Genomic DNA, 27,573 nt, shown 5'->3' with positions numbered 1-27,573 from the left:
GTAAAAATGTAAAATTTCACTTATAAATAAAATGAAAGGTAGTAACCCTTTTTTCTTATGCATTGAATCTTTTAAAAATCGCTTAAGAAGATAAAATAGGTATAACTTTTTTAGCTAATCCTTTGTATTTTCCTGATTTAGATTAAGAACATGAAGTATAAGTTTACATTTAGTCTTGGCTATATGTTTTTTTTAACCACTAAAGTGTGAGTTATGCAGTTATTAGTTAGAATTTGTGGATATTGTTATATTGAGAAGATTGTAAGAGAGAAGAAATATTAAAGAGTATTGTTGTGTAAAGTTAAATAAATATTAATAAAAATGAATATGGGGGATTAGATGAAAATACAATGTAAGAGAGCTTTCTTCCTTACCAAGTAAAACCCAATGGGATAAAACCTTGATGAAGGAAAAAAGAGTGCAGAGAAAAGATAATAGTTGAAATGTAAATGCAGTGAAGAAATGCAGGAAATGGTCTAATAACCGATAGGATGACTTAAAGCAGCTCGAGTTTCTAAAATTTGTGCCTCCTGATGAGTGATATTTTCCAAAACGGCTTCAGTTCCTTCACATGTTCAATAAAGATGTGTTTCGAGTCCAACAACTTTTGCAATGCAGCTTGAGAGACTTGTAAACCCGGAAACAAAACACGTTTTTCCACCACATCCAACCATTCCTTATCAAAAGGAAATCTGCGTGTATCTTTCAATAATTCAACAAATTCAGAGTGGCTTGAACCTAACACATCCAATACACTGTATGTTTGCAGAAATTTCAATAGCTCAGCTAGAAAGTTGTAGGCACAACCCTTGTATCTATTACTAAGCGAAGCGTCCCTTAAAAGAAGAGAAGGATGCTTGACAAGGAAATCAGTCAACAAAGACAAGTTCTCACGATGCAAATGTTTCTCAGAGACTAGTTGGTCAAGCTCTGTCGGGACAAGCAAACAAGAACCAAAATCTTCTACTATTTGAGAAGAATCTCCTAAAAGTATTAGAAAGAGAAAAATTATGCATATTTCAGCACAACAAAATTAATTAAAAATGAAGCAAAAAAATACCTTGAGAAAGCGCAGAAGGAAACTGAGATACAAAAAAATACCTCAAAAGGGTGATGATGAGGTAACATAAGAAAAGAAAATTGATCCAAAAAGTATTCACACCTTGATTATTAGTCTGAGCTGTTTCCGGTGAGTCCTCAAGAACAACATCATCTTCCACGGTAAGAGGATCAGTTTTTGAAATTGAAAAGGAAACTGTGTCTATTTGGCCATCACCATATTCCTATACATATTAACATCAACTAAATAATATCAATTTCTCTAAATTTTTTATACTTGTAGGATTACCCTCACTATACTAAAACAGATATATTTTAGAAAATGATCCTGATTTCACTATAGAAATACGGGTTAATAGCATATAAATGACTTCTGGTTGTAAGCAGAAGAATATGGTTTCAGTCTGAAAATGTTTTACACTAATAGGTTTGATGATGAACTTACCAATTCTAAATTGGTTAATGATGTTATTGTCTTGACATTACTTGATGTAGTTCCTTCTTCAACACTTATCTCAATACCCTGCTTACAATTAAAAGGATGTTTAATTTGGTATTATAATTCAGCATTCAAAAAAAGAGTCAAAAGGAATACAAGGATAATGAAGGAATTGCCTTTTGTTTAGGAGTCTTGTTCTTTGTTTTTAAAATGGTATTGACCTGTGAAGATTTCAACGCGTAGCTTGATGCTTCTTCAACTTCAATTCCACTGTCATAATAATATGGATTGATTGTACCACCAGCGTAATAATAACATGGAATGATTTCAACACCAGCTTTGAGTTGTAATTCTTCAAATAGATATCTCATGTATGTTGACGTTTCTTGATCCATAGCTAAATATTATATATTAACATTGTTAGATAGTAACTCAAAAAGCATAATAATCAAATCATAATGTTCACTAGATTTCAGTTGTTAGTTTGTCTAGGCCTTATAAATCAAATTTACAACTTTTATAAAGCTTCTATTAGTAAGAATATAGATAACTCAATGACCTCTTACATTTTACAAATACTAATTTGTGCGTTTCGGTTTTTATAGCCTTCAACCAACTAGTTTAATTCTTAAAAGTGGAAGGTAAAGATAAAATAAATGACTATATGACATCTTTGATGTTCATGCATGTTTGGAGGAGATTGACAGAATCATAGGGAATCCGCGTGATTTTAACAAATTTCCCATACCACCAAAATTTTGCCAAACTCGACAAGAAAATCAGCCATAAATCTAGTAAGGTTTCCCCAAGGACTCAAGAGCAATTACAGTAACATACTTGAAAACATGAGAAACAAGGAATAAGCATAATTTGGTAGCTTGCATGTGTAAACACACACATTCAGAAATTATGAGCAGCATTACAAGGAATAAGTATAATATTTGAAAGTATAAGGTAAAGTGTGTACCTAGCGATCTGATTAAATACATAATATTTGTGAAGTCCGCGTATGTCGATACTGAAGTGAAAGAGAGTTTTTGACAATTCTGTACAAAATTATATTTCACCGTCTGAAATTGAATTATGTGTGTCTCGGAGAGGCTTGGGAGATTGCCAACTACTACAACTTTCAAATTTGGAGGCATGACTTTCTGAATCCCCTCCTCACCTTCACTTTGAAATATTTCCTCTATCTCATGTGATTCTCTTACGATCAAAACATTTAGCTCAGGAAGCTCATTACATACGGAGACCGGAAATACAGATTTCAACTTGTTGCACTTGTCTACAACAAGTATTCTTAGCTTTGGGAAGCATGTCTTTGAGGAAGAGGAATTTGACATATTTTGATTCTCTGAATCATCTTCAATTATATTCTTCAACTCTCCACATTCATTTATTATTAGATGAACCAGTTGTGGTAGGCATTTTAAGATAGAATCAGAGAAAATTATTTCTAATTTTTCACATTGCACTATTTTTATTGTTGTTAAATTCAAGAGGGCAAAAGAACTTTTGGGACCCTCAAAAAGACTTGTCATCACAAGCTGACGATGCAGCAGAATGTTTTGCAACCCTAAGTTCATCTTATGTTGGTTCACTTCATTGACACAAAATATACTTTCTAATTTAGAGTTATCTAACACAAGTGTTTCCAAAGACGGCATGTTCTCACTAAACTCCTGCAATAAACGAATGTAAAATAAACTCAGTTATTTTAAGCCACAGTACGAGTGACATGTTTTAACTATGTGATAGACCATTTTTATTTAAAAAAACTTAAATTTATAAGCAATTATCAATTGCAATATGCATTCTTCGGGTGAGATTAAAATCATTGATTAATTTCATAAACGAAAAAATATACAAATACCTTTGTGATTGTCCTGTATGCAGATCTTGTCATATGAGATATAGAAATAGATCCAACATGCAAGCCTATTAGTACAAGTTCTTTCAAAGATGGAAATGTTGTGTAATATTGTTTGGGACATATGGCGACAAAACTTGGCACTTCGAAAAGAATGAAACGTTCCAATGCTAAAAGATGAAGATGAGTCTCAGTCTTGTTTTCATGATCAAGATTGTAGTGTCCAAATATGTATTCCAATTTCCAGCAGCCTTGAACTTTGAGCATTTTCAACTTTGGAAAGATATTGCCCAAGTTATTGCCACCAGTAGTACTGTCATGATCTCTAGTGTCTACTATTATGTGCTTCAACTCACCACAGTCACTGATTGTCAATGTTTCCAACAACATTCTTGGAGCAATAGATAAGATAAATACTGATTTTATTTTTGAAATACCAAACAGTTCAATCTCTTTTATATTGCACAAAATCATTGATTGTCTTGAAAGACATTGAACACGCTCCCATATGTTAAAGAAATGTGAATTTGATTCCTGTAATATAGTCCAAATAAAAGAGAAATTAAATAATCTCATGTGGCGAGTATATAAAATTCCAAAAAATGTAAAAATACCATTTTTCTCTTTTATTTTTATAATAGAATGTTTTCTCACATATAATACAAGTATTAAAGATGTCCTAATATTATCTATATAATAAACTTTGACTCTATAAATATCTAATTCTCTCTCCACTCCTAATTATAAGTCCATATTGCAAATTTCACATATACTAAAAAATGTTTGTAGTGTAGTTATTGTATACATTTTGTGTGAGAAATATTACTAAGTTGTCTTGTGTATACATGAGTTAAGCATTCATCTTTTCAAATTTAAGTGCAAATTACTAAGACTAGTTAGACTTAAGGTTTGAAAAAAAATGCATCTAATAATTTGAAAGAGAACTTATATTTTGGAATTAAAAAATTTCCCATAAGGGAGTATTTAATAAAATGAATATATCTTTAGTTTCTTTTTTTATAAGAAAATGTGTTTGTAGTTTCATATAAAAAAAGTGTAAGAAATAACATATCAGAAGTAGGTGAGAAGGTTACCACTAAGTTCTTTTGCAGTTGACTCTCATAAATCAATGGAATTTTAGTACTTGTGGTACTTGTCAATCTCCTCTCATAATTTTTACAACAACTGTACATATCAGTCCATGAAAAGATGTTGCATTTCATTCGGTCCGACTCTGTTGGTGGTTTGGAAGCAGTAGAAGATGATCTCTTAATGGACGAAGACACCGCAGTACATTCCGGGAAAATGTCAATCAAATTGGGTACAGCAAAAAGACTAATATATTTTAGGGAACCAAGTTTAACATCTTGACCAAATATGTATTTCAGCCTATCACACCGTTTCATTGTGATGGATTCTAGTGCCGGAAGATCCTGAGGAGACACAAATGGAAGTATTATTTCAAATTTTGGACACCTCTCAATTACAAGAACTTTCAGTTTCGGAAATATTGGGTCGCGACTCCTTATATCATCATCAACTATTTCTCTTTTTGACCCTTCCTCGTTTCTTTCATCTGTTATCATGTTTTCGAGATAGCCACAGTCAACTATTTCTAATATCTCCAACAACACTAGGCTTCGAGCAGTTGATAGGTCAAATAGAGAGATTAACATCGGGCATTCCTTCAGTGATACTTTCTTTAGATTGCATAGGTTTACGTTGCACTTAAATATGCTTTGCAAGTGTTTGCAATCCTTGATTGATAGCTTCTCTAAACTCTTAAAAGAATCAAAGGAAAGTGGACCATTGGACAAGTCTTCCAAATTTTCCATTTCTTCCATATGTAGTAGAACCAACTTGGAGAACACATTTGAAAGATGGGAATAAGGATGCTTAGTTTCAATAAGGGACTGCAGTTGTGAAATGCAACATAAGCTAAGCTCAACTAGATCATTCATACCTTGATCCATAAGAACAATATCAGGTATGATATTTCTCCATCCTCCTTCCATTCTTCTTAGTCTAAGAACCTCTGCTTCTTGCATACAGTACTTGAGTGTTGTTTTAGATAGGAAAACCACATTACTGCATTCAACAGACACATACTTTGACGATGAACAATCAACTGAATCGTCACTTACACAAAACCTCTGTAATTCAAGGAAATCTATTGCTCCACAAAAACCATTAAAACTTTTTACGAAATGCAACTCTTCAAGTGATGAGCAACTTTTAATCACTTCAAATGGATTATTCCTTCTAATTTTACAACATTCAAATTTTAACAATCTAAATTTCTCTAGATTTGTAATTCCGTGTGGCAATTCATTAATATCACAATGATCCATATCAAGTGTCTCAAGACTTGGTAGATTTCCCAAGACAGAAATGTCACCCAAATCAGCACGTGTAAAGATAAGAGATCGAATATTCTTCAACAATTTAACTGATTGAGGTAATGATGATACACCTTTCAAATAATCATCAACGAGTAAGTGAAAAACTCGAAGGCTGGTATGATTTTGAAAAAATGAATCTGGGACTTCAAACTCCACATTCAGGCCGTCTTTATCCCTATGCACGATGACAATTAGAATCTCAAGCTTGGAACCATCAAGCTTATAGGAAAACACATCCTTTGCCTTCCCTTCACAAGACAAATATTTAATATTCCTTTCCTTTTCAACCATTGCCTTTTGATTTTTGTCATGCACTTGTACTGATTGAATCTCTTTGTTCGCTATCCATCGGGCTACATCACGAACCAAGTCATGCATTTTCAATGTCCAATGATCGACTTCCAACAATAAAAAAGAATCTAAGAGTTTATTTTTGGATTTAACTACTTGACTTCGAGCATCTTCGTAGCTGCCATAAGCTTCCCCCAAAAGGCCTCCTCCGATGGCTAGTCTGGTTAACTTTTCGATAAGAATCTCTTCATCTTCTCGAAATAAAGAACACAAAAGGAATAGACTCTTGTCCTTTTCATTCTTCATATTATCGAAGCTAAACTTCAAGCATGTATAAATTTTATCAAGTTCATCGTCGCCACCACCGTGCATGGACATATTTTGCAAGGATTTTAAGGTCATATCCCAATCACCTGGATGTTTTTCGCCCTTCAAACTACTAGCGATAATAGCAATTGCAATAGGTAACCTTTTGCATTCTTTTGCAATTTTACGGCTTTTGTCAAGCAAAACGTTTTTTGAAATTTCACTTAGACCAGCATGTTTTTTGAACATGATCCACGCGTCATCTTCAGATAAGAGATTTAGTTCGATTGTCTTAGTGCATCCTAATTTGTTGCACACCGACAGATCACGCGTGGTTACAATAAGCCTACAGCCTTGGTGGTTGTCACTGCTTGGAATCCCTATTTCTTCAAAATCGATATCACCCCACATGTCATCCAATATTAGAAGAATTTTCTCACCATTGGTTAATCTGCTCCATAGTTTTTTGGGTCGATCTGATTCATTCATGTCATCCATATTCAATCCCAAGGACCCAGCGATATCATCTTGAATCTTTTTAATATTAGGAAAAAGTGACACTGTTGTAAAAGGGATATGAGTAAATTGTTTTGAATTCTTAAGTTGCTTACCCACTTCCTTGATCAATGTAGTTTTTCCAGTGCCCCCCATCCCCTGCAATCTAATTATATAATTGTTGCCATCTTTGAGTTCATCCAAAAGCTCTTTGTATTTGGATTCTCTACTTTTAAAATGCATATAGTTTTCGGATGAATAGCGTTCAACACCGGGAAGAGGAGCAGGGAGTCCAATTTCAAGTGTCTTTGCATCTTCTATCAATTTTTTAATATGTTCCTTCTCATTTGCCAGTATTTTTCCTCTTTTATATCTCGATAAGCAATGAGGACAAAGTTTGAAAAAACATTTTTGTTTTGTTTTGGTGTCTTCTTGAATGAGTTGATCAACTTGTTTTTCCCAAAAACTAGCTGTATCTCGAATTTGTTCCCCATTTCTGATTGCCACATCAATGCGTTGCTTGATAGTTGTCCTTATTGATTCCAACCTATCTTTTTCTTCTTCAAAATCCTTAGCAATCCATGTGAAGCAACAAATATAACTTAGTTCGGTAGCCGTCCTATTTATCAATTTCTCTACCCATGGCTTTGCCAATTCAGTCAAGCAACCCAACATCTAAATAAATTTCAATAGATCAAAGTTAGGCAGATCTCAGAAATACAACACACAAAAATATGATGAGATAGGGTAAAATAGATGAAAAAGAGTGTATTATTAAAATAAGAAAACAGAATGTAGATGGAATACAATTCCTATTTACCCGCAGAGCTATGCTCCACAGAGAATTCACACTCTCTATCCTAACAGAAAATTCTATCAACTTTTGTCGCCCTCCCCTAATTATGATTAAAAACAAATCTCTCATAAAGATCCCACTGCCACATCAGCAGATTTATTTTCTATTCTCAACCTTGTAATTACCAATTGCCTTCTTAAGTAAACAACAATGAAAAAACGGATGGATCCGGGCTATATCCGGTAATTTGAGTCAGTAAGCCACAACACCTACACGCTCACGAATTTGATAAGGATCATAATATTGTGGAGCAAGGTTAGGGTTGATGCGAACCTCCACACTCTGCTGAACATGTGGTCGTAACGTGAGGAAAACCCAGTCACCCACCACAAATTCTCTATCAGTACGGTGCTTGTCAGTTAATTCTTCATATGTGTATGAGTCCCAAACCAAAACAAATTTGTTGGACTTGTTTCTTCATCCCAAACCAAAACAAATTTGTTGCAATCCCACGATAAGTATGATAGAATCCAGAGTGTCCACCTTGAGGCGAGGAATGAAACTCCAATAGCAACTTAGGAATCCATACAGAGTTAGAAAAGAGCACCAATCTATCCTCATAAAACAAAACTCCTCTTCGATACACAAAGCCCTATTTTGTTGGTTCGCCTTTTTCCAAGGCTGCAATGATCTCTTTTAACACAACATCATCATGCACTTCTTTCACCACTTCCTCAGTACCTAACCATGTAGGATAATGCACTAATGATTTCAGCTCCACACTATCATGCATTCGAGACAATGCATCAACACCTTTGTTTTCCAAACCCGGTTTGTAGACTATGTCGAAACGATAGCCCAATAACTTGGTTGTCTAGTTTTGCTGGTCCATTGTGGTAGTTCTTTGTTGAAGTAATTGTGGTAAACCATTCTGATCAGTACACACAGTAAATTTCCGCCCCATCAAATACGAACGCCAATGATGAATAGATAATGCCACTGCCATTAGTTCCTTTCCATAAGCTGACTTGGTTAAATTTCTGTCACCTAATGCCTTGCTGTAATACGCAATAGGACGTCCCTACTGTAACAAGATAGCACCCAAACTGTTTCGGGACACATCCCTTTCAATAAAGAACTCTTTGGAAAAATCTGGCAATGCTAAAACAGGGGTCGTGGTTATGCGTTGTTTGAGCACCTCGAAAGTAGCCTGTTCACTAGCTCCCCATCTAATACCTTCCTTCTTTGTGAGATCTGTCAGTGGCTTGGCTAATTTTCCATAATCTCGAATGAATTTTCGGTAATAACCGGTGAGACCCAAAAAACCTCTTACTCAATTTAACATTTTTTGGTCCTGGCCATTGTAATACACATTGAACTTTAGCGGTATCCATAGTTACTCCTTCTTGGGAAATTATATGTCCCAAGTACTCTACAGAGCACTGTGCAAAATAACATTTCTTCTTGTTAGGAACTAACTTATTATCGGACAGGACTTGCAAATCATGACGCAAATGTTGCATATGTTGTTGCCAAGTTTTGCTATACACCAATATATCATCAAAGAAAACAAGTACAAACTTGCGTAAGAAAGGCTTGAAAACATTAGTCATCAATGCTTGAAAGGTTGATGGAGCATTCATCATTCTGAAAACCATTACTAGGAACTCGTAATGCCCTTCGTGAGTCCGAAAATTTGTTTTATGCACATCCTCATTGTGCATCCTCATTTGATGATATCTTGACTTGAGATCAATTTTTGAGAAAAAAACATGCTCCATGCAATTCATCCAATAACTCTTCAATAATGGGGGAATGGGGAACTTATCCGGAATGGTGGTTTTATTCAAATCCCGGTTGTCATACCCTAATTTTTAATCCTAAGATCCCACGTATCATTTGTACACAAACAAGGTCACTTCTTGGTCCCTCTCCCTCTCATCCTTGGACTTTGTTTTTACAGGGATCACCAAGCACCTTTTTGTTGATTTGTTTTACTTTTGTGTTTACATGATTAATTGCTTATCTAACCACTAATCAAAATAGCAAAAATATGTCTTGTTTCCCTTAAGTTTATTTTGCAAGGTAGGACTTTTCAATCAAGAGCATCTCAAAGTTTTATGACTTACTTCTCAAAGAAAGTTAAAGATTCATGTGTTTATTTCCACGTCTTCTTCAACAAGCAACTTCAAGTTTTGATCAATCTAATCAAGATACATTCAAGGGCACCTTATTTTGAGTTTATATAATCAATCATCCATGTGTTTTGAAATGTAAGAAAATTCCAAGTACACAAGCTTGTTCCAATAGGTTTGACCAAAAAGTCAACCATTTGAAGTCAAAGTTCCAAGGATCACAATTCCTTCGATTCTCAATATTTTTGAATGCTTTTTTTTTTGCATATGACTCTTCTCAAAATAATCTACAACGTATCTTTACATGACAAGAGACAATCATGTTTGGAGGATCATCAAAAGTTTGGAGACATTATAGGTCATTTGTGGACTTAGTGAAATTTCACCTATTTTCAAATGACTTTTTCCCAACTTTCAAAGATCATAACTTCTTCAATTTTCAACATATGAGGCTGATTCTTTTTGCACAATGTCATTTGTGATGTCATCTACATGTTTGATTCAAGTACTAAGGTCAAAATATGCTTGGAAGGACATGAAATTCATTGAGACATTACAAGTCATTTTTCAGCCATGAATCACTCAAATTTTTCTAAAAGTTATATGATTAGTTTTTCATTCCAACTTCAACATGACATAAATTTGTGCTCAAGCATACAAATGCAACCTTTCTCGGCACATTTTAATCTTTGCCATGATGTTAACACATTACAAAAAGAATGAGATCAAAAAGCTTCCTGAGTAGGGTACCCCATTGGATTGAACATGGTGACTTTTAACTAAAGAAATTGCCATTGCCCAAGTTTTGAACTTCACTAATCTCAATTCCAAGAAAAATTAGCATGTGTTTTGGACCTAAATATGTTTAACCAAATCTCCAGAAGTTAATTGACCCTTAAAATGCATCATTTGGCTAAGTTTTGAGGAGTTTCAAATCACACTTTTCTCACACTCTGATCAAATTCATTTTGCATGAATTCTGCATAATTTCACACGTATTTGGATCCAACCACATTCCATATAAATAGAGGGAGATATTGCATTCATTTACAAGCTTTGGAGAGACAAGAAATCCCTGTTTCAACTTCAAAATTTTTCAGAAAATTCAACTATCGTGTTTTGAGTTTCAACTTGTTTTAATCCAATTTCTTGATTCCATTAGCATCTTCGACATCCTCTGAAACTTTTGCAACAATTCCCAAGCTCTGAGACCTTTTGAAGTGCTCTAACCAGATCGAGCTTCATCAACTTCTGATCACCATTTGGACAAGGTAGTTCTGAGCATCATTTGAACTCAAACAAGTTACCACAATGTAATCTTTCACTCTCTGATGCTTTCCCCTAACTTAACTGGTGTTGATTGATCGTGTTCATCATTTAATTTTATTGTTTGCTTGTTTATGAAACTTCTATGAAATTCCCTTTACTCGGTTTATATAAATGAATTTGGAGCATGAGGTTGAATTCGGGATGAGAAGAGGATCACAATGGTGGTGGTATCGTATTCTGAATTTACCAAACGATGAAACTCTGGTGACAGCTCATCGGAGAAGACGACCAAAGTTTTCTTAGGCTATCTGAGTTTGGTCAGACACGTTGGAGGAACAAAATATTCAGATTGATTGGATTTAAACTGGATCCTGTGTTTGGCTTGCAGCGCGTTCCATCGTGTTCTCTAACATATGAAGTGTTGGATCTGCCACGTCAATTAATGAGGCGTGAATCAATGCTCCGTGTTTTTTCTGATTTTAATTATTTTTCTTTAATTATTTTTAATTTCTTTTTCTTTTAAAATTCATAGTAATTTCATTTTTTATCCAAAAAATCCCAAAATAATTTCTAAAATTCTCTTTTATTTTTTCTCATTTTATTTCACTGATTTTCTATTTTTCATGAACTTTCTATTTTCTCCTTTGTTTTAATTGGTTTAAAAATATTTTTCTGCATTTTTAAATTCTGAAAAATTTAAACATGCTTCGTATTTTATTTTCAACCCTCCATAATATTCTTGGCCATTTATTTGGTGTTTTGAAGGACTTTATGGATTTTTCATTTTATTTCCATTTTAAAATCCATTTAAAAATACTTTTGGTGCATTTTTATTTCATTTAATTGTATTTTATATTTGTGTAACCTTTATGAACTTCTGTTGGCCTTGGATCATGATGATTTGTATTTCAAGTCTCATTAAACTCAATGGATCATGGATGTTGATCGGGTGAAAATCCTAATCCACCAAAAAGGATGATTGATTTTGATGGTGACTTGATCAAACTTTTGGTCTAATTTGAGTGTGACCTCTCTTGTCCCCTTCTTCTTCATCTCTTTCTTTTCCCTTTGATCAATAGGATGACTTGTGTCCATCTTGTTCATGATGTGTGGATTGGTGCTTGATGAACTTTCATAATTTCAAATCTACCTCCTAATTGATCATGGATCATTTAAGGTACTTTTGATTGATGCATAAGTTTGTCCTAAGTGTTATGAAGTGTGGATTGAAGTAATGGACCATCCTTCTAGCCTTTGTGCTTGATCATCCTTTTTTTTGTGGTGTGACTTTAGGAGAATGATTTACATATCATTTCTCTAGCATGTATTAACACAAACATTATTATTGAGCGGTCTTAGATAGTTGTGACTTCTACATAAGTCCAATTATGATTGCTTAACATTGCGTTAAATTTGTCCCCAAAATAAAGACATTTTTATAAGTGAGATTATAAGTCTCCTACTCCTCATGGTATTGTGTGAAAATTTTGCTCCTTTTTCATTTGTGAGAGCTAGTGGCATACTTGTTGGTTTTATCCAAGTTGGAGCCCTTCTCATATTTTTATGCTTGTGAGTGGATAGTTGAGTGTTCTTCAAAAAATGACCAAACCATCTTTCATCTTTGATTACTAACATCCTTTACTAGCATTTTATTGTATTAACTTTTACCTCAAATGTCATTTACTTTACGCCGTTTACTTTATACTTTTTATTTAGCATCCCATATCATATTTGTGTTTTTGTCATTTGTTTTTTTGTCCATTTGGACTTTATACACATCATTGTAAAGAAGACGTTAATAAAGGAAAAATCCTAAAAGGGAAACTTGTTTATCCTGATTCATGGACTTGTGGTTACTATCCTTGACATTATCGTGGAATTATGGACTTAGAATTAGGATCTTGACATTTTCTTTGGGACTTGTGATTTGAGACCTTAGAATTCATCTGGAACCTTTGACTCTGGACTTTCTTTTGAAGACTTGGTTGAGTTACTCTAGTTTCATCTGATACATGGATTATTATTTGCTCATTTTGGCTTGCTTGAGGCTTGATCCAAAGGAGGGAATTCTTGCTTGACTTATGTCATAAAGCTTGCTATTTCTTGGTTAGATCTTTCTTCCATAGATTTTACTTTATGCTTTAGGATAGTCTCTTCTTCTCCTCCCCTTCTTTAATTTTTAAATCTTCTCCGTCTTTTTAAAAATCTTCTTGATTTCAAACTTGAACCACTTTATCAATAAACTTTGACTCATGTCAAGTGATTTTCAAAATCTTTTTCTTAATAAGTGTTAATTCATCTTAAGCATGTTGAGACCAATTTCAAAAGACTTAAAACATGCATAACTCACTCAAATCATTTTGTGCCCTTTGTGCCCTTTTCCTTTTAAAACTTTTTTCAAGGCATTAGACATAAGTCATTTCCATAAATGAGATATACATATCCTATCTCCATAGTATTGATGATAATTATTTTCCATCTAAGAGAGTTAGTGACATACTTGTTGATCCTTATCCAAGTTGGAGTCATTCTCATGATGATGCAAAGTTCTCATACTTGTGGGTGACTAGTTGAGTATTCTCCTTAAAATGACAAAATATCTTTCCATTAAAAATGAATCAAAACAAACACCTTTGTTATTTTTACCAAGAACTACGAGGTTTTGATCCTCCATTGCACTTTGTTGGTACGTGTGCATGAGACTTCAAAAGTATTGGCAAACACAAAAATCATAAAAATATACTTCTTTTCTCATCTCTCCAATCTTTTGCAAACAACACCCTTTTCAAACCAAAATGTACATATTTTCAAAGAGGTTCCCATGGAGTACCATGGATGTTTAGGGTGCTAATACCTTCCCTTTATATAACTAACCCCCATACCCTTATCTCTTTTATTAGTTTTATTTTAAAACTTCTTCTAGTTTTGTTCGTACTTTTTCCCTTTTCCTTTGGAAACAATAAAAGTGCGGTGGCGACTCTTGCTTTGCGAGTTAAGTTAATCGATAGCTTAATCTCAAAAAATTTACCTATACAAAAAAGTGGAGACTCTGTTGGGGAGTAATCCCTAGTGGGTTAAGCCCATCTTTGTTTAGGTGTATATATTATGTTTTTTGTTGTTTGTTATTGTTTGTTATGTTTGTTGCTTGGTGATCTCTGTATGGTGAGATAAGTCCTATACCCGGACTTGAAAGCTCTTATGATAGGAGGGTGGTAAAGTCATGTTTGGCTTACGTGGAATTAATCCTTAATAAGTTGACTTGAGATCACGCACGCAGTGGAGACCCCTTTGGGATTACTGATGTCACACGAGTAGTTTTAGTTGGCATTACTTTTTCTGACCTGGGAGCCCGAGAAGCTGATGACCTTAGAACCCTTAACCCATCTTGGCCTTTTAGGATGTAGTATGTCGGCTATTCAGGTGTAGACTTGAATTAGTTGTTACGTGATACTACACTCGGAAGAGTTTCTCTTGAGAATATTAAGGGTTTCAGATACTGTTTTGGAAGACTTTTATCTGTTCTATCTATTGATGTTGAGGATGGCCTTCTTTGTACTTTGGTTCAGTTCTATGATCCTGTTTGTCGGTGTTTCACTTTCCCCGATTATCAGTTGTTGTCCACCATGGAGGAGTATGCTTACCTTTTGGGTATACAAGTTTTTGATAGAGTTCCTTTTAGTGGGATGGAAGGAATTCTTGAGTCTCGAGTTATTTTTGAAGCCATTCATTTGAGAAGTCTGACAATGATGTCAATCTCACTGTCAAAAGAGGTATCAGAGGATTGACTTCGTAGTTTTTGATTGAGAAAGCATTTTATTTTTCTAATATTGGTAGCATGAGGGCCTTTGAAACTATTCTTGCCTTAATCATTTACGGTTTGGTCTTGTTTCCCAACATTGATTTTTTTTGACATTAATGCTATGAGGATCTTCTTGATTAGGAATCTGGTTCCAACTGTGCTCGGTGACACTTATTTCTCCAATCATCATAGGACTTATAAAGAGGGTGGAACTATTGTCTGTTGTGCACCTTTACTGTACAAGTGGTTTATTTCGCATTTTCTGCAGTGTCCTATCTTCAAAGAAAACAAGGATTGTTTAAGGTGGTTCCAAAGACTTATGTCTCTCACCAATGATGACATAGCTTGATATTCTTCTGGTTACAATGGCGTTGAGATTATTGATAGTTGTGGAGAGTTCTATAATGTGCCTCTTCTTGGGATACAAGGGAGAATCAACTACATTCCAGCTTTGGCAAGACATCAACTTGGGTTCTCTATGAAGGACAAACCTAATAACACTTTGTTAGAAGGTTTATTTTTCCAAGAAGGGAAAGACACTCAAGGGTTGACAGCTAGAATGATATGTGCTTGGCACACTATTCATAGGAAAGGAAAATGTGAGCTTGGATTGAAGAATTGTATAGCTTTGGAGCCTTACACTAGTTGGGTGAAGAAGAGAGCAAAGGAATTCAAGATGCCATACGCTTATGAAAGACCTATGTCCTTGGTAATGGTCAAATCATCCATTATTAAAGGCATAAAGGAGTTGTAAGAGGCTTTGGATAGAATGGAGCAAGAGAGGGATGATTGGAAAGACAAATTTCACACCTCACACCTTGAGAAAGTAGAATTGCAGAAGTAGCTAAAGAAGAAGGGACGACTTGATAGAATTTCTTGAGCAACGTGCTATGAAGAGATCAAGAGACCAAGAGGATTTATTTTCCTCTAACAGTTCATCATCCACTCATCTTCCTACTTCTGGCGTTTGGAATGGCATTATAGACCAGCTTGTAGTAGAGAAGGATGTTACAAAAAGCAGCTACGAAAGAGAGATCAAAAGGCTTCGCAAGAAGTACTTTCTTGGAGTTGGGTCGTCATTAGACATGATTCCATAGATCTAGCTTCTTTCCGTTTATGATCATTGAAATTGTATTTCTGATTGTAATCCTTTACACTATTAACAAAATAAGATTTTCAATACATCAAAATGTGTCATTCTTATTATGATGCTTGTCTTAGAGTTCCTTGGAAAATAATAATAATAACATTCACATTTGCATTTGCATATCATGCATCATGTTACATCTTGGTCTTGCTTTGAGTATGTTCTCCAGGGGTCTTATTTCTTTCTTGGTCTTCATCTAGACAAGCTGTCTCACTGATACAATACTCGAGCTAATCAGTTGAAGAAGATGAACTGCCTAGAGGTGGAGAATCATGAATTCCGTGAATAAGTGATAACCTTGAGGGACAACTATGAGAGGCTTGCTGCTATAATGGAAGCTTTGGTGGCTTCTCAGAATCAACCACATCTTTCTCCTCCTCATACTTCACTTCAAAGAGTCGTGGTTTCCGAGATTGTCTCTACGCCCATCTCTATGGCTCCCGTCAATGCTCTGCAGCACCACATGCCTTCTGGTTTCCCTTGGGGCATGCCTCCTAAATTTTTGCTTAAGGGGTATTAACCTTCCATTGAAGTTCCTATGGCTCAAACTATGATGTCAATACCACCTCCCGTGGTTCGTGTTGTTCCTTATGTTGAAGAACTTGTCTTTCGTGATGACCAGAGCGAGACTGTTGATGTTTATGAAAGAATGAACGAGTTCCAATACCAGTTTTAGGCTATGTAGATGGAGATTCAAGCTTTGAGGGGGAAAGATCTGTTTGGGAAGAATGCTCATGATTTGTGTTTAGTTATTTATGTGAAGATTCCGCACAAGTTCAAGGTTCCAGATTTCGAAAACTATAAAGGCAACTCTTGTCCTTTGAGTCATCTGGTTATGTACGCTCGTAATATGTCGACTCAGACTGACAACCATCAATTGTTGATCCACTACTTTCAAGATAGTTTGACTGGTGCTGCTCTGAAATGGTATATGCGACTCGATAACACTCAGATCCGAACATTCAATGACCTAGGTGAGGCTTTTATTTTCCAGTACAAATATAATGTCGACATGGCATCAGACGGGGATCAACTCCGTGCTATGTCCCAAAAAGATACGGAAACTTTCAAGGAATACGCGCAAAGATGGCGCGAGATCATTGCACAGGTTAGTCCTTCGTTGGAAGAAAAGGAAATGGCAAAGCTGTTTTTGAAGACGTTGAGTCCATTCTATTATGACCAAATGGTTGCAAGTGCACCTAGTGACTTTACTGAAATGGTAAATATGGGCTTGAGATTAGAAGAAGGTGTCCGTGAAGGATGATTGAAAGAAGGTAGCTCATATGACAGTTCTAGAAAGTATGGGAATAGGTTTCCCAAGAAGAAGGAACACGATGCTAACGTTATCTCGCAAGAGAAACGTAGGAGGCTTCCGAGGAACAGTCAATGTCATCAACATGTGGAATCTGTAACTCCAGTTATTAATTCAGCTCTGGTCGTTCAAGCAGTACCGAGTTATCAACCGCGTTTTCTGCAACGAACGAATCAACAGAATCGTGCCCAGAGGCCCTCGCAATTTGACCCAATTCCAATGACCTATACATAGTTATTTCCTACTTTAATTCATAAGAACTAGGTACAAACAAGAACTCCACCAGCTATTCCAAAGAGCTTCCACGGTGGTATAAACCCGATCAACATTGTGCATTCCACCAAGGAGCACCTGACCATGATATTGAGAATTGTTTCGCTTTGAAAGCTGAGGTAAGAAGGTTAATGAAAAGTGGTATATTGTCATTTAAAGACTCTAGTCCTAATGTACAAGCCAAACCGCTATCCAAACATGGCAATACAACAGTGAATATGGTCGAAGGATGTCCAGGAAAGTGTCGAGTTTTTAACGTCAATCTAATCAGAAGATTCTTGGTTGAAGTGCACACTAATTTACGTGAATTGAGATATTATGAACATGACCATGCTTCTTGCCATGCATGTTCCAGAGATCCCCGATGGTGTGCTATTGTGAAAAGAGACTTACAGGAAAGGCTGAATCAAAATCTTATTTAGATTACGATGAATAGAAATGAAGACGAGCATGAGGTGAATGTCATAATTCCCCGTTTTAATCTCCCAGAATCGGTCGTTATTGCATATGATGGTCACAAGAATGTTGTTTCTCCGTTGGTTATTTGTTTGGAGGGTCCTATGCCTTACGAGTCTGATAAAGCTGTGCCTTACAAGTATAATGCTACTATCGTGGAAGACGATAAAGAGGTGCATATTTTTGCTTTCTCGTCTGTTGTAAACATTGTCGATGTAGGTGGTGTAACCCGAAGTGGTCGGGTATTTGTTGTTGCAGCTCCTAAGAGAACTGAAGATATGGTGATAGAGAAATAAACTCAAGATAAAACTCCCATTATACAAGCCGGACAATCCAGCAGTGTGAATCAGAATGCTGATCAAGATGAAGTACTGAAATTGATTAAGAAGCTCACCAAGAGGATTTATAGAAGGTCCTAGAGCAGGCTTATGTGGACCACGACGTGACGATTGATCAATTTGACGACATTGTGGCCAATATCACCGCATGTAAGAATATGAGCTTCAATAATGAAGAGTTGCCTGAGCAAGGGAGGAACCATAATTTGGCCCTGCATATCTCTATGAATTATCAGGAAGATGCCTTGTCCAATGTGTTGGTGGGCATTATCCCTTGTCTGAATGTTATTCCTAAGTCCATGATATCTAAGCTTGCTTACCAAGGTGCTCCGATGAGATTCAGTGGAGTTGTTGTGAAGGCTTTCGATGGCTCGTGGAAGAGTGTAATTGGGAAGTTGATCTCCCAATAAAGATAGGTCTGTGCTTATTTCCGATCACTTTTCAAATGATGTATATTCATCCCACCTACAGTTGTCTCTTAGTACGTCCGTAGATTCATGAGGTTGGGGAAGTTACGTCAACTCTACACCAGAAGTTGAAGTTTGTGAAGAATGAAAAGTTAGTGATCATGGGTGGTGAGCAAGCCATGTTGGTGAGCAAGCCATGTTGGTGAGTCATCTTTCTTCATTTTCATACATTGATGTTGACGAAGCTGAGGGAACGGCGTTTCAAGCTCTTTTTGTTGATAATATTGTTGTTAAGAATAATGGTGAATCCATGTCATCCTTGAAGGATGCCCAACATGTGTTGAAAAATGGTCAGTCTGCTAGATGGGGACAAGTTGTTGAGCTTCCCGAGAACAAGAATAAAACTGGTTTGGGTTTTTCAGCTGGTTCAACCCGAAGAGATTTGAAGAAAATTCAAGAGGTGTTTCACAGTGCTAGTTTTATTCATTCCAAAGAACAGTCTGCTGCCGCGATTTTAGAAGAGGATGAAGAGCAAGGAGTGTCGAACTTTGTGACACGTTGATCGATATGCCAAAACTGAATTGTTGTTGATGTTCCTTCTATTATTCACTCATCGAAGTAATATGTTTTTTTTTTATTTTCAAAATCCTTTCACTATGCCCAAGGTGAAAGTGGATCTATGTGGGCTTTGTTTTAGATTTTGTCATCATTAATAAAATGTTATTTCGTTTATCCATATTATATTTTTCCTTTTTTCTTTTTCTGGAAAAAAGGGTAACATAAAAAACAAGATAATAATCACTTTTATATTTGCATCACAATGTACGTTTATTTGTTCATATTCTAAAATCAAGCATACAATCATTGTGCAGATTAATTGTTAAACCCATTGAAAACAATGACCTTATGCTCTCTCCCAACTTTGAATTTCCTGTGTTCAAAATGGAAGAAGAGGATGATGAAGAGATTCCTGATGAGATTTCTCGGTTGCTTGAACACGAAGAAAAGACCATTCAGCCTCATAAAGAGTCGTTGGAAGTGACTAATCTGGGTTTCAAAGATAACTAGAAAGAAGTCAAGATTGGGGCACTACTTTGTCCAAATGTTAAGAAGATGATGGTAGAGCTTCTTAGAGAATATGTGGATTTGTCTGCTTGGTCTTATCAAGATATGTCAGGTCTTTATACTGATATTGTGGAGAATATATTACCGTTGAAGCCTGAATGTCCGTCGGTTAAACAGAAGTTGAGAAGAACTCACCCTGATATGGCTGTCAAGATTAAAGGAGAGGTGCAAAAGCATATTGATGTTGGATTCCTTGTTACTGCTGAATACCCTCAATGGGTGGCTAACATTGTACCCGTTCCAAAGAAAGATGGTAAAGTTTGAATGTGTCTTGATTATAGAGACTTGAACAAAGCTAGTACGGAAGATGATTTTCCTCTGTCACACATTGACATGTTGATAGATAATACAACTAAGTTCAATGTCTCATCTTTTATGGATGGGTTCTCCGGTTATAATCAGATCAAGATGACGCCCGAGGACATGGAAAAGGAAACATTTATTACACCCTGGGAAATATTATGCTATAGAGTGATGCCTTTCGGTTTGAAGAAGGCCGGTGCGACATACCAAAGAGCGATGACTACTATTTTCCATGACATGATGCACAAAGAGATAGAAGTATATGTTGATGATATGATTGCTAAGTAAAAGACTAAAGAAGATCATGTTGAGTATTTATTGAAGCTGCTTTAGCGGTTGAGAAAGTTTAAACTCTGGTTGAATCCTAATAAATGTACTTTTGGTGTCCGTTCAGGAAAGCTATTGGGTTTCATTGTGATCCATAAAGGTATTGAAGTAGATCTTGATAAAGTCATAGTTATTTAAGAGATGCATGCACCAAAGATAGAAAAGCAAGTCAGAGGGTTCCTCGGGCGTCTGAATTACATATCTAGATTTATATCTCACATGACCGCCACGTGTGGGCCAACATTATAGCTTCTCCATAAAGATCAAGGTTCTGTTTAGACAGAAGACTGCCAAAAATCTTTTGACAACATCAAAGAGTATCTGCTTGAACCTCCTATCTTGTCTCCTCCAGGGGAAGGAAGACCTTTGGTTATGTATTTGATTGTGTTAGAAGAGTCCATGGGTTGTGTGCTTGGACAACAAGATAAAACTAGTAGAAAGGAGCATGTCATCTACTATCTGAGTAAGAAGTTTACAGATTATGAATATCAGTATTCCATGCTTGAGAAGACTTGTTATGGTTTAGTCTGGGTTGTCAAATGTTTACGCCAGTATATGATCAATCATACCACTTGGTTGATATCCAAAATGGATCCAATCAAGTATATTTTTGAAAAGTCTTCTTTGACTGGAAGGATAACTCGTTAGCAAATGCTATTGTCTGAATATGATATTGAGTATTGTACTCAGAAGGCGGTTAAAGGAAGCAATCTTGCAAATCATTTGGCTCACCAACCAATTGATGATTATTAATCCATCAGGTTTGACTTCCCTGATGAATACGTCATGTACTTAAAGGCTAAAGATTATGATGAGCCGTTTCCTGAAGAAGGGCCAACGCCTGGATCCCATTCGGGTTTAGTGTTTGATGGAGTTGTTAATGCTTATGGTAATGGAGTTGGGGAAATTATTACTCCTAAGGGTTCTCATATCCATTTTACTGATTGATGTTAGATTGTACGAATAATATGGAAGAATATGAAGCTTGTATCACGGATCTTGAAGAGGCCATTGATTTGAGAATTAAAATCCTTGATGTGTATGGAGATTCAACCTTGGTGGTTAATCAGATTAAAGAAGAATGAGAGACTCGTCATCCTGGTTTAATTCCTTACAAAGATTATGCAAGGAGGTTATCAATTTTCTTCAATAAAATAGAGTTTCATCATATACCTCGTGAAGAGAATCAGATGGCGGATGCTCTGGCTACTATATCTTCTATGTATAAAGTAAATCGTTGGAATGACGCGATCGGTATCACGATTGTGCGCCTTGATATACCTTCTCACGTGTTTGCGACAAAAGAAGTTAAAGATGATAAGCCTTGTTATTACGTCATTAAGTGTTTCCTCCAAAGTTAGGAAGACCCGCTAGGGACATCCAGCAAAGATAAGAAGACTTTGAGAAAACTGGCTGACAATTTCTTTCTGAATGAAGATGTGTTGTATAAGAGAAACTTTGAAATGGTCTTGCTCAGATGCATGGATAGACACGAAGTAGACATGTTAATGTGAGAAGTTCATGAAGGATCCTTTGATACTCATGTCAATGGACACACGATGGCTAAAAAGATGTTAAGGGCAGGTTACTATTGGCTGACAATGGAATCTGATTGTTGTAAATATGTGAAGAAGTGCCATAAATGACATATTTATGCTGATAAGATTCATGTGACAATGACACTTCTCAATGTTATCTCATCCCCATGGCCTTTCTCTATGTGGGGAATCAATATGATTGGTATGATTGAATCCAAAGATTCGAATGGACATCGTTTCATCCTGGTAGCTATTGATCACTTCACCAAATAGGTTGAAGCAATATCTTATGCTAATGTGACAAAGCAGGTTGTGGTCCAACTTATTAAGAACCAAATTACTTGCCGATATGATGTTCCAAGTAAGATCATTACTGATAATGGGTCGAACTTGAATCACAAGATGATGAAAGAGCTTTATGACGACTTCAAGGTTGAACATCATAATTCTTCTCCTTACAGACCCAGGATGAATGAGGTTGTTGAAGCTGCAAATAAGAATATCAAGAAGTTTATCCATAAGATGGTTGTGACATATAAGGATTGGCATGAGATGCTCTCGTTTGCTCTACATAGATATCGTACGTCTGTTCTCACTTTAACAAGGGCAACCCCTTTCTCTCTTGTGTATGACATGGAAGCAGTGCTCCCCGTAGAGCTTGAGATCCCATCAATGTGAGTCCTGATGGAAGTCAATTTGTCTGAGGCTGAATGGTATTAGAGCAGATATGATCAGTTGAATTTGATTGAAGAGAAGAGACTAACGACCTTGTGTCATAGACAATTATACTAAAAGAGAATGAAGAAAGCATTTGACAAGAAGGTTCGACCTCGTGTATTTGGAGAAGGTGACCTTGTGCTCAAGAAGATCTTGTCTTTCAACACTAATTCAAGGGGCAAGTGGACTCCTAGTTATAAAGGATCATATGTTTTTAAGAGAGCTTTCTCCGGTGGTGCATTGATTCTTACAACTATGGATGGTGAGGAGCTCCCTCCACGAAGCGAATGGAATGCTCTTGTTTTCTCTCAGGAGGCATACCCTTTGGTTCTTTAAAAAATCCAGCAAACTGAGACAATATTCCTTCCACTTCCTGTTTCTGCTCCTTGGAAAAATGTGAAGTGGTAACTTCTTGCACCTCAATAGAGATATACATCCCATCTACCCTGTGTCTTGAAGTTGTGAGAAAAGTTTGTAAAGCCCCCATGTGATTCTAATTTAGTCCCAACACCAGTTAACTCTACCCATTCACCATTAAATTTGAATCACACCAACTGTTGCATCCAATCCACCCACATCTCCCTTAGTTTAGTAAACCAAGCCATACCCAATACCACATCAATATCATTCAAGTCGAAAAGTAATGTTGTAACAGTGTGATTTACCTTTCCAACTTCAATGATCATGTCCTTGCATTCCCCTTGAGTCTGTGCCATGAAACCATCACCCATCTTTACCGGCAATGACACTGAGTTAGCCACCTTCCACCCCATTCCTCGGACCAATTTTTATGAGATGAAATTATGGGTCGCTCCGCTATCTACTAGCATGAGAATCAGTACCTCTTGTATGGAACCCTTCAATTTTATAGTCTAAAACTTGGTATTGCTTCCTGTGATGAGACCACTCAAACTCATGATACTCAAGGTTCCCTCTTCATCATGTTTTTCCTCTTCTATCTCCATCTCATATGCCTCTCCATCCTCATCTTCATCCTCCTCATTCACCATGATCCTTAATTGCATATCCGGACATTGATACGTGGGTAGTAGTGGTCGTTGCATAAAAAAAGCCCATTATGCTTGCGATCAGCAATCTCTTGGGATGTGAGATATCAAATTCCTCTTTCACGATAACCTGATTGTCGTCGTTCGGGTCGGACCTCAGATCTAGGGTTACTGACTGTTCCCCCTTTATCGGGCCCATCTTTTGCTCCACGAACTATTACCCAATCATTTGCTTTATTTCAGCCCACATCTCTTGACCCAGACCCACTAGGCCCACTCCATTTGGGTTGAAGGCTCCAACCACTGGATCCATGTGATCCAAATGATTTCCCATCATAAGGCTTCTCCTGTACCTCTTTTTCTACAGCACGTGCCAGATTCGTTAAACGTGTGCGCGTCATCAGACTCACCGTCTTCAAGCTACAAACTCGACCATGTATCCCTTCACGTAAACCATAGAGGAAATATCCCATGTATTGTGCATTTGGAATTCGTGGGATTTGAGCTACCAATCGTTCAAATTCTTTGATGTAGTCCTCCATAACACCTTCTTGTTGTAACGATGCTAATTGCTCAAAAACATCTCCCTCTCCAATACCTTCATACCTTTCCAATAGAGCTCCCTTGAATTTTTCCCAAGTCGGATCTATCTCTTTATCCAACAATGCTTTAAAGAAATGGATCGTAGATCCTTCCATACACAATTGAGCCAAATTAACCTTCAATTCAGGACTCATATCTTGCACCCTAAAGTATACCTCAATGCGAGCTATCCAGTCGACGAGATCATCGCCGGTGAACGTGGGTAGATCGACTTTCTTCACAGATCTACAAAATTCCTCAAGAAGATCTACTCCTTTGGTCTCCTTCGTCACCGACGAAACACCATTGTTTGTCACTTTACCCGATGTGAGTAATGCGACTAACTTTGCCTGATTAACAACTGGTTGGATCTGGATTTTGTTCAACCTTCCAATGTTCTCAATCTTCTCTTCCAGTGCAATCACCATATTTTCCATCTTGGACTTTCGGGGCATTCAAGGTATCCGGTAGGTCAGACCAATTGATGCAGATCTCAGAAATAGAACACCCAAAAATATGATGAGATAGGGTAAAATAGATAAAAAGAGTGTATTATTGGAATAAGAAAACATAATGTAGATGGAATACAATTTCTATCTACCCACAGAGCTACGCTCCGCAAAGAATTCACACTGTCTGCCCTAACAGAAAATTCTATCAACTTCTTCCGTAAACTCTCTCTTCCCCTCCCTTAATTATTTATAACAAAAATTATGATTAAAAACAAATCTCTAATAAAGACCCCACTGTCACATCAATAGATTTATTTTCTATTCTTCCTAACATAGACTTTCCACTCCCTCGATCCATTTGGTTGATCCAATAACATCCCATCTCTATCAGGCATATATGTATGTGTGTATTTTTATTTGAACAAAAATTTGAGAAAAAATTCAAACAAAGATTTCATCATCTAAGGTATGCATGCTTGGTTATTTTTAAAAACCAAACCATAACCATTTTAAAACCATTTAAATGGTTTGGATTCATAATCATAACCATATTTCAGTCAAAACGGATTATAAAACCGATTATATATTTGGTTATGGTTATACAACCGATTTTCTTTTTAAAGTCCAATTTTAAATGATTTTTCTATACAAATTAAAAAGCATTTTTAAACTAATTATTTATAAATTTGAAAAAATAGATTATTTTTTATTTAAAATTCTGTTATTTTGTTATTACTATTTATTTAAATATATATATAATTTTTATAAGTTTGCAAAAATATTGTTAAATTTTTCAAAGAATAATTTTTTTAAGAAAATTAAAATAAAAAATTATTTATTTGGGAAAAGGAAAAAATATAATGTTTTTTGAAAAAGAAATCTGGAAATTTATTTTCCACAAATAAAATTAGTTATTTTGGAAAATAAAAAATATTTTTTTTCAATTTTTTTATTTAATTCAAAAAAATTTATCTTTTTTCTAAAAACTTTAAAAAAAAAATTCAAAACAAATAAAAAGTATAAAAAAAATCTGGAATTTTTTTCGTAAATTAAAAAAGTATTATTTTTTTATAAATTAAAAAAAATTATAATTGAATTGAATCATTTAAATTTTGGATAATAACCGAATCCAAAAATAAAATATGGTTGGATAACCGACTGATTAATAATTAAATGTTGGAATATTTAAAATGAATTTAGATTTAGTTATGAATTTGCACGCCCTTAATTTCATCTCATACTTTAAGTTTATGATCCTTTATAAACTGTTAATGTATATATGATTGTTTAAATTGAAGTAGGATATGCATAATGCTGTAGGTTTTCCATATTGTCTACATACTTAAAATATTGAATATCGCAACTAATAAAGTAATCTTTTGATGCAGTCAAAATGGCAAGGTTCTCCTGTTAGTGTTTCTTACTACTTAGAAAGCTTTTGGCTTATCCACACAACACAGGTTGCTTTATCAAAATCATCATACAAAAATTAAACTCTAAGTTTATTAATAAACTCTTAAGCAAATAATCTAAAACTTGGTTACCTTGTTTCCTGCACTTTCAGCTAATGCTCAACTCAAGTAGCTAGTATAAACAATCTTCCTCATCTTTGTCGAATCTGCAGCAAACAAAAGGAGCAGAGATTATGTAAAAAAAACTTTTCTTTACGTTGTTGCTTTCTCTAAAAAATCATAGAAAAATATAAAACTTTAAGTTGAATTTTAAACTCTCTAGCAATATAAAACTTCGTTACCTTATTTCCCGCAGTTTCCGGGTATGCTGAACTCAAGTAGCTAGTATGAACACTGTTCCAAATTTTTCGCCAATCTGCAGTAACTAGCATCAAGAGGATAAGGTGTAGGGTTTACTGTAATTCAAGTTCTGCGGCAAACAAAGGGAGCAAAGATTATATAAAAAGCTGTTTTTTTTTTTTTTTTAATGTTTTTCTTTTTTGGTTTCTTACTACAACAATGTGTTTTGTACCCACACAATAGAAAAAATAAGGAACTGCAGTAGTTGAATTATTGAGAAAATTTAGAGCTAGGTACTGATGATAGATTTAAAGCTTCATTTATTGATTTGTCCCACTTTCACATGTGTATTCATTTCCAACAGTCATGGTTGTTCGAATTTGGTACGAGCAAGTTTAACTTTTTTACATTATGGTCCGGTTGCACTTTTATATGCAACTTGCTAGATGTATCATGTTATTATAGTGTTACATAAAAGACTATGTTTTGATTGATTGAACATTACGGAGCTGAACATAGCGAATGGAATGAAGTGGAGCATAATGAAATATAGATCTAAATCTATTGTTTGATTATTTTATTAAAAATATCTCAATCCATCACGTACATTTTAAATTGGGTGGAACAAAAAATGGGGAATTGATGGAATGGGATAGAATGAATTCTATCATGTTCTATTTCATTTCATCCATTATTTACAAATTCAAACAATGGAATCACATTAGTTATCACTCCACTCTATTTCATTCCATCTCATACCACAAATCCAAACATATCCAAAAGTGTCAAACCTTTTTATATAAAAAAAAGACCTTTCTTGTGATATGCTCAACGAGATGTCTTTAAGATTGTGATATATGAGAAGTGATATTTGACTTAAGCTTTTAGATATGTATACATAGTCTTTGTGACCTAATAAAATTGTTGAGTCTTCAACCTATAATCATGGTTATGAGTCCTATGATCCCGCTCTTCTA

The 27,573-nt window shown here is 35.5% G+C and overlaps 1 protein-coding gene across 1 annotated transcript; it reads right to left on the bottom strand.

Annotated features, from left to right (window-relative positions):
• Positions 1-294: 294 nt before the first annotated feature.
• Positions 295-26,842, bottom strand: LOC127084404 (uncharacterized). Its single transcript, XM_051024847.1, has 9 exons — positions 26,599-26,842; positions 26,390-26,463; positions 4,463-7,537; positions 3,372-3,902; positions 2,466-3,180; positions 1,675-1,895; positions 1,505-1,582; positions 1,163-1,283; positions 295-984 (listed from the first exon to the last, which is right to left on the bottom strand). Exons 3-9 carry the CDS (start codon positions 7,535-7,537, stop codon positions 515-517), a joined length of 5,211 nt encoding a protein of 1,736 aa, XP_050880804.1. The 5' UTR covers positions 26,390-26,463; positions 26,599-26,842; the 3' UTR covers positions 295-514.
• Positions 26,843-27,573: the final 731 nt, after the last annotated feature.

Source organism: Lathyrus oleraceus, chromosome 5 (genome assembly GCF_024323335.1).
Source record: "Lathyrus oleraceus cultivar Zhongwan6 chromosome 5, CAAS_Psat_ZW6_1.0, whole genome shotgun sequence".
NCBI lineage: Eukaryota > Viridiplantae > Streptophyta > Magnoliopsida > Fabales > Fabaceae > Lathyrus > Lathyrus oleraceus.
This window is presented reverse-complemented; position numbering and strand designations above follow the sequence as displayed.

Bases quoted from the DNA above. Each gene is read 5' to 3' on its own strand.
- LOC127084404 (XM_051024847.1), bottom strand. From the start codon at position 7,537: ATGTTGGGTTGCTTGACTGAATTGGCAAAGCCATGGGTAGAGAAATTG. The intron at 3,903-4,462 runs GTAACCTTCTCA...ACTATATTACAG, and splicing joins AACTGCAAAAGAACTTAGTG to GAATCAAATTCACATTTCTT. The intron at 3,181-3,371 runs GTATTTGTATAT...CGTTTATTGCAG, and splicing joins CATACAGGACAATCACAAAG to GAGTTTAGTGAGAACATGCC.